The sequence below is a fragment of the Notechis scutatus genome, chromosome 9, assembly GCF_049901735.1.
Source record: "Notechis scutatus isolate UNSWTSFEM ecotype Mainland chromosome 9, rNotScu1.2, whole genome shotgun sequence".
In the NCBI taxonomy this organism is placed as follows: domain Eukaryota; kingdom Metazoa; phylum Chordata; class Lepidosauria; order Squamata; family Elapidae; genus Notechis; species Notechis scutatus.
In genome coordinates this window covers 6421757-6434441 of record NC_142017.1, presented here as the reverse complement: position 1 = coordinate 6434441, position 12685 = coordinate 6421757, and the positions used below count along the sequence as shown (strand labels likewise).

Here is a 12685-nt window from a genome sequence, read left to right as displayed (position 1 = left end):
AATAACCTTCATTTTCCTTTACGGATTAGCTTTTCAGATGATTGTCCTCTGAAACATTGATAATGATGATGCCCCTTGGTGGAATTTGGTTTCTGTGGTCCACACCATCTTTATACATCAACCTCTACCAGTTTGGTGTCTTTCAGATGTGCTAAGTTTCAGGTCCAAAAATCTGTACCCATATGTCCACCATATATGTAAAGTCTCATCTGAGGGAAGCTGTTTCATATCATCCTTTCTTAATGATCCCATCGTCCCTTGCAGGGTGGAGTCTGAGCAACTGAATGGACCAGAGTGTTTACTGGCCGGATGCCCTTCCTGTTGCCAGTGGAGAGCTTTATGTAGCAGATACATTCTCAGTGTGCCCAGAGAGAGAAATATTTGCCTCCGCCTAGGATTGAACTCACAGCCTCCTGATTGTGAGGCGAGAGCTCCACCTCTAGGCCACCACACCAGGGAAGCTGTTTCACATATTTTTTATGAATTGGAATCTGCTACACATAGCACTTGGCCAATGCAACTTCTTGAGATGATAGACCAAGACTCAATTCACAAAAAGGCAGGGGTGAGATTCTACCAGTTTGCACCTATTCGCTAGAACCGGTTGTTAACATTCTAAGCAGTTCGGAGAACCGGTTGTTAGAAGAAATTACTGGCCTAACCCTGTAAGGAAGGCAGGAAGGAAACATTCTGGTGTTGCTTACGGAAACTGCCTCTCCATTAACCCTGATTACATTCTTGGCAGGACTAGACTTCCTGTCTCAGGAAAGTCTCTGGAGTTTTTTCCCTCTCCTTTGATGGTATTTTGCTTGGGTGGAGTGACCATTCAAAGTTACAATGGCACTGAAAAAAGTGACTTATGACCATTTTTCACACTTACGACTGTTGCAGCATCCCCACAGTCATGAGAGGCCAGGCGAGGAGATGCGTGCCTCGATGTGAGTGATATTGAGTTGGCCATGCCCAGCCAGTCACATGACCACCATGCCATGTCCACCCAGTCACATGACCACCAAGCCACGCCCACCAACTAAGCCACGTCCACAGAACCAGTTGTTAAAAAATTTGAATCCCACCCCTGTAAAAAGGTGCAGTTGTAGAGAGATGTAAACTTTGTTGACAACGTTTTAGAAAACCCAACTTACCTTTTGGTGACTTTTGGGGGCTTCAAATTTAGTGGCAAATTCTAGACTTTACAAGCTATTCCCGTCTGACGTTTTTGCTCTTAAACATCACCTGTAGCATCCATTAAGGGGGAAATCAAGGACTTGACATTCATCCAATGTATTCCCTTTATTGAACTGTATTAGTTAATGCAATCAGATTCAGTCACATTTATAAAGCAGATCATCCAGTTGCACTGAAACTGATGAAATTCATTATTACATTTTATTTATTTATTATTATTATTATTAATCACTGTCCGGTGAACTGGCAAATCCAATCAAAGCATTTAGTCTTTAATTGTTAAAAAAAAAAACCAAAAAACCAAAACAAAAGAGTGTAAAAAATAATATATTCAGACAATAGCCAAGCCATCACATCACGATGCACAATTACCTAAAAATTGCAATGAAAAAAAAAAAAAAGCAGTTAAACAGGGAAGGAAAAAAAAGTCCTAACTGAAAGGAAGAAAAAAGAAAGAACAAAAGGAGAGAGTGGGGGGAAGGAAACACTCCTAAATCTAGAACTATCCGTATAATACAAGAAGCAACGAAGGAATAAGCGCATCAAAAGCAGATTTTTTTTTCTTTTTTCTTTATCTAGCAACTATAAATTCAATCAGAAGCAGAAGGTTTAAAGTTCACTTAGCTCAAACAGGACAATAAAAAATACTGCGCATGGAATACTTTTAATCTCTTCCATTAATATTCATTTCCAGCTGCTTATAATAGCAGCGCCTCATGGCCAAATCATTAGAGTTTTACATCTGGGTTGCAAATGACACTTTGATTGGATGTAATGTTCAAATGGTCCTCCCCACTGAGTTTCCGTCAAGTCCTCCGCAGAGAGGTCTCCTGTCGTGCTACGCTCACTGAGCATGCTGGCTCAACGTGTGGTTCTGGAAAGAGATGGAGGGGGGGTTGGGGGTTGGGGGAAGAGAGAAAGGAGACGTGTGTGAGGGGCAGAATAATAGAAAGCAAGCCCGTGCCCTCCTACTCAGTGGCATTTATGCAGAATTCGACATAAAAGCTTTGCAATTATTCCCAAACAAAATGCAATAAAGAGGAGCTTGAGGTGGGATGGGGAGGAGGAGGAGAAGGAGGAAGGCGAGAGAAGGAAGGGGAGAAAAAAAGACTCCTAAGTAACAGCTGCCAATGTGACATATTTGCTTTGTATCAGCAGATCTGTTAACGCCAGCAATGAACTTAAGGAGAGGGGGAAAAGGGAGGGAGGACAGAAAGCAACATGACAAAAAAGGACGAAAGAACAACATCGTGCAACCAAATTCCCCTTGCCATGGACCATCCGTTAGGACTTCAGGACATCCAGGTGCAGGGCTAACCCACTGCAAAGGAAGCTGCAACAATTAAACCATGTTCTCTTGATGACTTAGGGATACCCATTCCCTCCTTGCCCTCTTCCTCATTTTCACTTGGCACGAAGAATAGAATAGAATAGAATAGAATAGAATAGAATAGAATAGAATAGAATAGAATAGAATAGAATAGAATAGAATAGAATAGGAATAGAATAGGAATAGGAATAGAGAATAGAGAATAAGAGAATAAGAGAATAAGAAAATAGAGAATAGAGAATAGAGAATAGAGTGGTGTGGAGTGGAGTGGAGTGGAGTGGAATGGAATGGAATGGAATGGAATAGAATAGAATAGAATAGAATAGAATAGAATAGAATAGAATAGAATAGAATAGAATGTACAGGAGAGAATGGAATGGAATGGAATGGAATGGAATGGAATGGAATGGAATAGAATAGAATAGAATAGAATAGAATAGAATAGAATAGAATAGAATAGAATAGAATAGAATAGAATTCTTTATTGGCCAAGTGTTATTGGGCACACAAAGAATTTGTCTTGGTGCAAATGCTCTCAGTGTAAATAACAACAACAACAACAACAATAATAATAATAATAATAATAATAATAATAATAATAATAATAATAATAATAATAATAATATAGAACAGAATAACAGAGTTGGAAGAGATCTTGAAGGCCTTCCAGTCCAACCTCCTTCTCAAGCAAGAAATCCTAGACCATTTGAGACAAGGGGCTGTCCAGTCTCTTTTTAAAAGCCTCCAGTGATGGAGCACCCATCACTTCTGGAATCAAGCTATTTCACTGGTTAATTGTTCTCACTTTTTTAAAAATTCCCCCTTAGTTCTAGGTTGCTTCTCTCCTGGATTACTTTCCATCCATTGCTTTTTGTCTTGCCTTCTGGTGTTTTGGAGAATAGCTTGACTCCTTCTTCTTTGTGGCAGCCCCTGAGATATTGGAAGATTGTTATCATGTCACCCTTAGTCCTTCTTGTCACTTGACTAGCCATACCCAATTCCTGCAACTGTTCTTCATACGTTTTAACCTCCAAGTCCTTAATCTTCATTGCTTTTCTCTGCTTTCCAAAGTCTCAACATCTTTTTTTACAATGTGGCGACAAAAACTGGATCCAGTATTCCAAGTATGGTCTTTACTAAGGCTTAGATCTTGAAGGAAAACTTCCAGAAAGGACCTGAGCAACAAGACTGGGTTATAAAATCTATTCGTCTCGGTCAATTGCTGCAAAACGATGAAGGAGACACCACCAAGAGAAGATGTGTTGTTATTGCCAATGGACAGCCCTTAAATTCACCCCCCAAAAAGAAGTAAAACAATGTAGGAGAACAAAGTTCTGGATACTAGGTTTTGCCCAAGATAAAAGGGTTAAATGGCCATTTGTGAAAATGGCAGTTGCGTTATCTAGGCTTGGTCAAAGGATGATATTTATTGCACACTTCGGCAATTAGCTTTCTTTCTTTCTTTTCCTAATTTCCCTTAAGGGAAATATTACAGATCAGACATCCTGTCTTGTCCTTTGCCAAGACGCTAAATAAAACCTAATGCTGTGCCATAGTAGCATTTCTAATCTAATGCAAGCGGAAGTCACATCTCAGAGGCAGGGAATGTCATCTGGAAAACCCATCTCCTCAAAGTGCAGGAGACCTCATTATTCAAACAGTCCCTTGTGCCAATGTCTACGACATTACCACCTCTTCATTGCTTTTAGACCTGAAACCTTCTCAGAAAAGTAGAGATGAGTTCTTGAGAAAAGATTCATCTGGTGCCGAACAGATGGCCACAGAGGTAGTTAGTTCCCTTCAGCTCCTAATTTTTTTTGTTTTTTTCATGGTAGAGGTTCTCCTTTAGCATCCTCCAAGTTGGTACTTTCTAGGTGTATTGGCTTTCTATGCTATGATTTTCCCAGTTGGAATGTATGGCTGTGAAAGTTGGACCATAAGGAAGGCTGAGTGCCAAAGAATGGAGGCCTTTGAACTCTGGTGCTGGAGAAGACTCCTGCGAGACCCTTGGACTGCAAAGTGATCACACCGGTCAGTCCTACAGGAGATCAATCCTGACTGCTCTTTAGAAGGCCAGATCCTGAAGATGAAACTCAAAGATTTTAGCCACCAAATGAGAAGGAAGGACTCACTGGAGAAGAGCCTAATGCTGGGAAAGATTGAGGGCAATAGAAGAAGAACGGGATGACAGAGAATGAGGTGGCTGGACGGAGTCACTGAAGCAGTTGGCGTGAGCTTAAATGGACTCCAGAAGATGTTAGAGGACAGGAAGGCCTGGAGGAACAATGTCTATGGAGTCACGATGGGTCGGACATGAATTTGCAACTAACAACAACAACAAAGATGTATTGGCCTTCAAATCCCATAACTAAGAACTGAAGTCCCATATATCTTGAAGTCAATGAACTGGGGTAGTTTGCTTCTCCTTTAGCATGGTTTATAAAGTATGGGATATTGTGGCTTCTCTGGACTGAAGACTGTAGTATGGTATTCTCGGTCTTGCTTGGTTGTTTACTTGCGGACATTTCATTACCCAACTAGGTAATATCATCAGAGCAAGTGTGGAATTAGCATTGATGATGTTATCTAACATCTGCAAGCAAACAACTGAGCTCAGAACGTACCAAGAACTTCACGAACTCCACAGTTCAGCCCTGAGCTACACATATTTCCTTGTATTGAAGATTGTGGTCTAATAGATAGATGGATGGATGGATGGATGGATGGATGGATGGATGGATGGATGGATGGATGGATGGATAGATAGATAGATAGATAGATAGATAGATGATTGATAGATGATAGATAGATAGATAGATAGATAGATAGATAGATAGATAGATGATAGATAGATAGATAGATAGATAGATAGATAGATAGATAGATAGATGATAGATAGATAGATAGATGATGATAGATAGATAGATAGATAGATAGATAGATAGATGATTGATAGATAGATAGATAGATAGATGATTGATAGATAGATAGATAGATAGATGATTGATAGATAGATAGATAGATAGATAGATAGATAGATAGATAGATAGATAGATAGATAGATAGACAGATGATTGATAGATAGATAGATGATAGATGATAGATAGATAGATAGATAGATAGATAGATAGATAGATAGATAGATAGATAGATAGATAGATAGATAAGATAGATAGATAGATAGATAGATAGATAGATAGATAGATAGATAGATAGATAGATAGATAGATAGATAGATGATTGATAGATAGATAGATGATAGATAGATAGATAGATAGATAGATAGATAGATAGATAGATAGATAGATAGATAGATAGATAGATAGATAGATATTGGGGGGGTTTTGTAGGAACCCCACTGTCCTAGAAAATGAAAACACCCAGCCTTGAAATAATTTCACTATCACTTTTTCACCCATTGCCTCTGAGATTTCATAATAGGCTGCGAGATTTTCTTTTATAATTATCTCAGTAGGAAAAATGAGTGAGAGCCGAGTCTAAATGAACTGTAATTTTGACTTATTGGCTTGACATTTAATGCGCCGACTTCAACTTTTCCCAAACCTTTTTGTTTCCTCCCATAGTTTAGGAAAACTGATGTCATGCAAAGTTGCTTTTTCTCTGAAGAAAAGTGCCGGCAGCCACATTTAACTAAGGGAAATCAAGGCTTACCAGCTTTGCCTCTGTTGAAAGCACTCAATTCTGTGCATTTCCAAGGATTGGCCACAAGGTGACAATCGTGGCGTAGAATTTGGAAATGTGACAATGTTATGAAGCTCCAAGCTTCAGCCCAAGGCTTGCACACTTTGGGATGGGAAGGTACGGGGATTGGCAAGGAGCACCATTGTTTAGGGAAGAGAGAAAGAGCTCCATACAATGAGATGTTTTTGGAATGAAGGATGCAAACAACAAACCAGAGTTTCTATATAAAGTTAAGGGTGTTCCACTTAACAGCGTTGCAGGAGAATTAAGGTGGCTCAATTGGATCTTTACTGCCATAGTGCATAATAAGTACCAAAATCTCTATGTGCCTATATCTCTACCTATATCTCTACTTATCTACCTATCTACCTACCTATCATCATCTATCTATCATCTATCTACCTATATCTGTATGTACCTATATCTTTACCTATCTATCTACTTATCTACCTATATATCTATATCTATGTACCTATGTATCTATTGATCTATCTATCATCTATCCTATCTATCTATCATCTATCTATCATCTATCTACCTATATCTCTATGTACCTATATCTCTACCTATATCTCTACTTATCTACCTATCTACCTACCTATCATCATCTATCTATCATCTATCTACCTATATCTGTATGTACCTATATCTTTACCTATCTATCTACTTATCTACCTATATATCTATGTACCTATGTATCTATTGATCTATCATCATCTATCCTATCTATCTATCATCTATCTATCATCTATCTACCTATATCTCTATGTACCTATATCTCTACTATATCTCTACTTATCTACCTATCTACCACCTACTATCATCATCTATCTATCATCTATCTATCTATCTATCTATATTCTATATCATCTATCTATCTATTTATCTAATCTCTATCATATCTGTCTGTCTATCTATCTATCTATGATGGATCTATCTATCTATCTATCTATCTATCTATCTATCTATCTATCTATCTATCTATCTATCTATCTATCTATCTATCTACCTATATCTCTATATACCTATATCTCTACTTATCTATCTATCTATCTATCTATCTATCTATCTATCTATCTATCTATCTATCTATCTATCTATCTATCTATCTAATCTCTATCATATCTGTCTGTCTATCTATCTATCTATGACGGATCTATCTATCATCTATCTACCTATATCTCTATATACCTATATCTCTACTTATCTATCTATCTATCTATCTATCTATCTATCTATCCATCCATCCATCCATCTATCCATCCACACACACCCCACGCATTCATCCCCCCCCCAGTGGTGGAATTCAAATTGTTTTACCACCGGTTCGGTGGGCATGGCTTGGTGGGCATATTTTGCCTAATGCACAGCTAATGCACAGCTTTCCCCATCCCAGCTGTGACCTACAGTGCCAATCATCTGAGGGGCAGGTGGGAGGTCCGATCCTGCACTTTTCTCATCTTCACCACTGCCACCCACCCACCCACTCCAAAAAAAAGTAAAAGTGCAAAAAAAGAAAGAAAAATAGAAAAAGAATAGTTTCTGGCTTTCTTTGTTACAGATGTAAGTAAAAAAAAAAATACATCCATCTCATTCTAACATTAACTTTTGTCTACACTACTTTGAAAATTCCATTTCATTCTATCCTGAAGTCAACTTTTCATTTCTTTATTTCTTACCAAAAAAACAAACAAACCCCACCCCAGAATGGCAAATCTGGCTCTCTTTCTTCAACTGCGGTTGAAACTCAAAGAGGCAAATGGAAGTTCCCTTGAACTGGAGATTAGAAAAGTTGATTGTCAAATCCCTGCTTAAAACAGCACCGCTATATTCTTTTCTTCATACGTAACAAGGAGCTTACTCGAATGAATGAATGAATGAATGAATGAATGAATGAATGAATGAATGAATGAAAGAATTATTTATTGGCCAAGTGCGATTAGACACACAAGAAATTTGTCTTGGTGCATATGCTCTCAGTGTACATAAAAAGTACAAAATGAGACATCCTGTCAATAATTTGGAACGTTTTGTGCCCCGACAAATGCTTAAAAAAATATGAGACTATCAATCCAAGGAGCGATTTTATGACTTCATTTGATAGAACTGAAAAGGATGGTTTTAAGGGAGTAAGTAGAGAAGACGCTGGAGTCGTAGAGAGGGATTGTGCAAACTCACAGCTTAAAAATGTTATGGCCCACTGCTGGTTCCGGACGGCACAGATGCTTGCGGCATTCATCCATCCTCTGAATGGGAAACCATTGGATCAAATCATCTCAGTGCCCCTCATGCTATTTTGTTCTCTTTTCTAAGCCAGATGAAAGCCAGCTTTGGGGCAGTAGAGTAGAGAGATTGAGTCACCTTTGTCCTCTTGGGCAGTTTGTGTATCTCTATGCTTATTTTTAGAATGGTTTGACAGTTATCCAAAGGTCTGATGTTAACAGATGGCCTGTCTTAAAGACTCATATGCTCGCTAGCATGCAATTCCGAAAAAACGGTAAATGCACTCAAGAGCGTGCCATAAACAGCTTTCAATGACTACTCCAAATCCAATTTTGTTACCACACTTCATTAAAACTGATAGCAGGTAACCCAGGCTGCTCTTAATTCCCAATCCAGTTATTCTAGGTAACAGGCAAGTACAGTTAGTTATCTGCCTACTCTTGGTTTCCCAAGGCAGATGCCATTTTGGCCTATATCTTTTTCCATCCATTATGTTGCAGAGTTGAAAAACCTGAACTTGAAGAAAAAGGAGCTGATTGTCCCCCCCCCAAAAAAGAGAGGATTATCTCTCAAAGGTGAGAAGTTCAATCAAAAACCATCTTTGATTCTCCTTCTTGATGTCAATTGTAGTAATTGAAGCAATACTACGTGTAGTAGCAATAGTTGGTAGTGAGGAGGAGGAGGAGAGGAAGGAGAGGAAGAGGAGGAGGAGAGGAGGAGGAGGAGAAGAGGAGGAGGAGGAGGAGTTGTTTTGCTTCTCATCCAAGAAGCTTCATCAATTCTGACAAGATGGTGGGGAGGGATGGAAAGATCATATTTCTTTGCAGTCATCTGGTTGTTTGTATTCTCTCTGAGAGCCATTGAGGCCACTTACCTATTTAGGAGGGCTTGAAGTTGGAGCCTGCTAACCTAGTAATAACTAAATACTGGGACTTGTGAAGAAATTTATTTCCTTGCTGCCATGCTGCCATGTTTGAGCCATGCTACACTAGATGGGTCATCGGCCTCATCTAACAGAGCAACTCATTTTATGAACTGTAGGGAAAAACCACTCAACCTGTGCATCTCATCACCCATATCTTGACCATGTTACTTACTGGGGTGACAAGTTTTAAATCTGAGGGTGATTACCCACTTTTCTTTCTTGTCTGGGAATCCCAGAACTAGCAAGCAATAATCTGAGATCATAGCTGGAACTGACAATATCTCAGAGATATCATTAAAACTCATATTCTCTAATGGACTACATATTTTCTTTAAAAAGAAACTGATGCTTTTGTGAAGAAAAATAAAGGAAATCCCTTGGCTTCCTGAACACAACACTTTAAAAATTAAAAAAGAAGAAACAAGAACAACAACAGCAGAGAATATATTACTAAGAGATAAGCAGAAATCTCCTATAAGAGAGACAATGTGTGTAACATACGGTGATGGATTGAGGTACCCACTAAAACAAGGCAACAAATAATATCCTGTCCCAAAGGAGAACGTGCTCTTGAGAATTTTTTTTCCAAAGTATGACTTCATCAACCTTTGATTTGTATGATGCAGGGCACCAAAAGTCAAAAAAAGATTTGAGGATGGCATTTCCTAGCTATCCATCAAAATGCAAAAAGAAGGAAATGAACCCTCATTTAATTATCATTGCCAGGAACATATTACGGGAGATGTTTAAGCACCTTTGACATATGATGGCCTCCAGACACAATTTCCATCTGACTGGGTAAACAAGATTTTGTTTGTGCTGTATGAAGAATAGGAGAAAGAGAAAGAGAAAGAGAGAGGGAGAGGGAGAGGGGAGAGAGAGAGAAAGGGAGAGGAGAGGGAGAGGAGAGGAGAGGGAGAGGGAGAGGGAGAGAGAGGAGAGAGAGAGAGAGAGAGAGAGAGAGAGAGAGAGAGAGAGAGAGAGAGAGAGAGAGAGAGAGAGAGAGATGGAAAATTCTCAGCACTCTTTTGACAAGAGTTGGCCTTTTCATCCCTGTTTTGACAGTCCAGAGTCTTGCTCTTCATGTGTCTCCTTCCATGAACTTGGACTAAAGTTCTCAGGAAGAGTTTCATGCCCAGAAGAACTGGCTGGCCACCGATCTCTGACACAGTGGCAAGCTCTGTGGAATACCTTGGAATAACATGCAGCTATCTTGACAGAAACTAATGTTCAGTTGCTAATTATATGCTTGGAAGTGGAAGGCTTACTGTTGAGGTTGAAAATCAGATTTCTAACCTAGAATCAAGGTCCAGTGCAATGCCAGGAATTAGTTCATTGGGTGTTTAGGATTTGTAATAGATGAGATAGCAAGTCCAATGGTCTAGGACAGAGGTCTCCAAACTTGGCAACTTTAAGACTTGTGGACTTCAACTCCCAGAATTCCTCAGCCAGCCTGGAGAATTCTGGGAGTTGAAGTCCACAAGTCTTAAAGTTGCCAAGTTTGTATGCTGGCTGGAGAATTCTGGGAGTTGAAGTCCACAAGTCTTAAAGTTGCCAAGTTTGGGGACCCCGGTCTAGGAAGATTCTCAGTCCTCCAGATCATGGTTGTCCCAAAGGTGCTTTTTCAAAAGGCAACTGGACTTTGTTTTTCCTTGAAAATGTTTCACTTTTCATCCAAGAAGCTTCTTCAGTTCTGACTGAGCTGAACTGAAGAAGCTCCATGGGTGAGAAGTGAAATGTCTTCCTTACAGTAAAAACATGGCGTTTCCCCTTCTTCAAGGTACTAATTAACATCAATATTGGTATAACTTAGGATACTGGCAGCCTCAAAACTTAGAAGACTCATAGATGGTTGATTGCATGAGCCGTTTGCTTTTCTTCAGAAAGATATTTTCCTAAAGACCAGCTGTCTTGTAAAGAAATCCAAACTGCTGTTTGGAATGTGGATTCATTACATCTTCCTAGGATCTGGTTTTAAAAAAAATTACACCTCTTTTCTTTTTCCTAGTCCTACCTTAAGAGACCAAGTCAACTGGGTGAACCTTGGGCCGGTCACTCTCTTTCAGCCCTGGGAAGGAGGCAATGACAAACCACTCTGAAATCTTGCCAGATTTGTCCAGGCACACACACACACACACACACACACACACACACACACACACCCTACACACAAAAAGACAGACCCCCAAATGCTGGACCAGTTTGAGTAATTGACTTGGGTGCTTGATCTGTGCCCCAGACCCATTTTTGCAGATTCTCATTACTGTACTACAAAAACCGCAATTTCCTACAATTTTCAGGCATGAAATAGAAGAAAACCTAAATATACATCCTAAATTAGTTCAGTGCCAAAATTAGGTTAATCGCCACCATGCTAAGCTGCCAAGGTTCTGACCTTAGCAAGGAGAAAGATCTCTTAGCCCTTACTTCCAACAGTAAACAATTATGATAATGATTAAAAAAATTCCATCCAGTTTAAACATATTTGCTTCTTGGCTGACTTTATTTAACTCAATCAGCATGCACATATGAAGAGCACATTATTTTATTTATTACTTATTAAATTTGTATGCTGCGTATCTCACCATCTTAAGCGATTCTTTGTAGAATCTAAAGAAAAGCAAGTTAGAACTATATCAGGTTAAATGAACGAGAAAGGAATTAAATGAAATGGAAGAATAAGAAAGAATAGAAATGGAATAGAATAGAATGGAATAGAAAGGAATAGAAATAGAATAGAACAGGACAGAACAATAAATAGAATAGAATTTAGAATAGAACAGAACAGGAAAAAAATGAATGGAATGAAATAGAAATAGAATAGAACAAAACAATAAATAGAATAGAATAGAATTTACAATAGAGATGAGTCAAGTAGAAATAGAATAGGAATAGAATAGAAAAGAAAAGAAAATATGGAATGGAACAGAACAGAACTGAATAGAACAGAGTAGCTTTATTTTGCTTGATTGGACACACAAGGAATTGGTTCTCTTATATATAAAGTAGCATATAAATTTAATAAATAAAAATAATTCCACAATACAGTACCACGAGTGCATCTAAGTGAAGCATGTTCTTGGAGCTCTACTAAAAACCTGGAAAAAGTAGATTTATCCTTAAAATTTCTCCAGGGGAAAATCGGAAGGTGACTTAGCGCTGTAAAAAGGCTAAACCGCTAGCTACTTTTCATAAGATTTATATTTTAGATCGTGCCCAGTGTAGATTTACGGTGATCCTAGACAGAGCTATATCTGCGATGAAAGACAAGGAAGAACAAACCAGGTGAATCAGGAAGGAAGACAAGCATGCCAAGG

The 12685-nt window shown here is 38.8% G+C and overlaps 1 protein-coding gene across 2 annotated transcripts in view; it reads right to left on the bottom strand.

Annotated features, from left to right (window-relative positions):
• Window positions 1-1274: 1274 nt before the first annotated feature.
• ZNF423 (zinc finger protein 423) overlaps window positions 1275-12685 on the bottom strand; it is a 250919-nt gene continuing 239508 nt past the window's right edge. For both annotated transcript variants that reach the window (XM_026675896.2, XM_087971476.1), the window contains one exon: window positions 1275-2062. In XM_026675896.2, coding sequence (XP_026531681.1) covers window positions 2033-2062 — 30 coding nt within the window. In that variant the 3' untranslated portion in view covers window positions 1275-2032. The remainder of the gene's footprint in view (window positions 2063-12685) is intronic.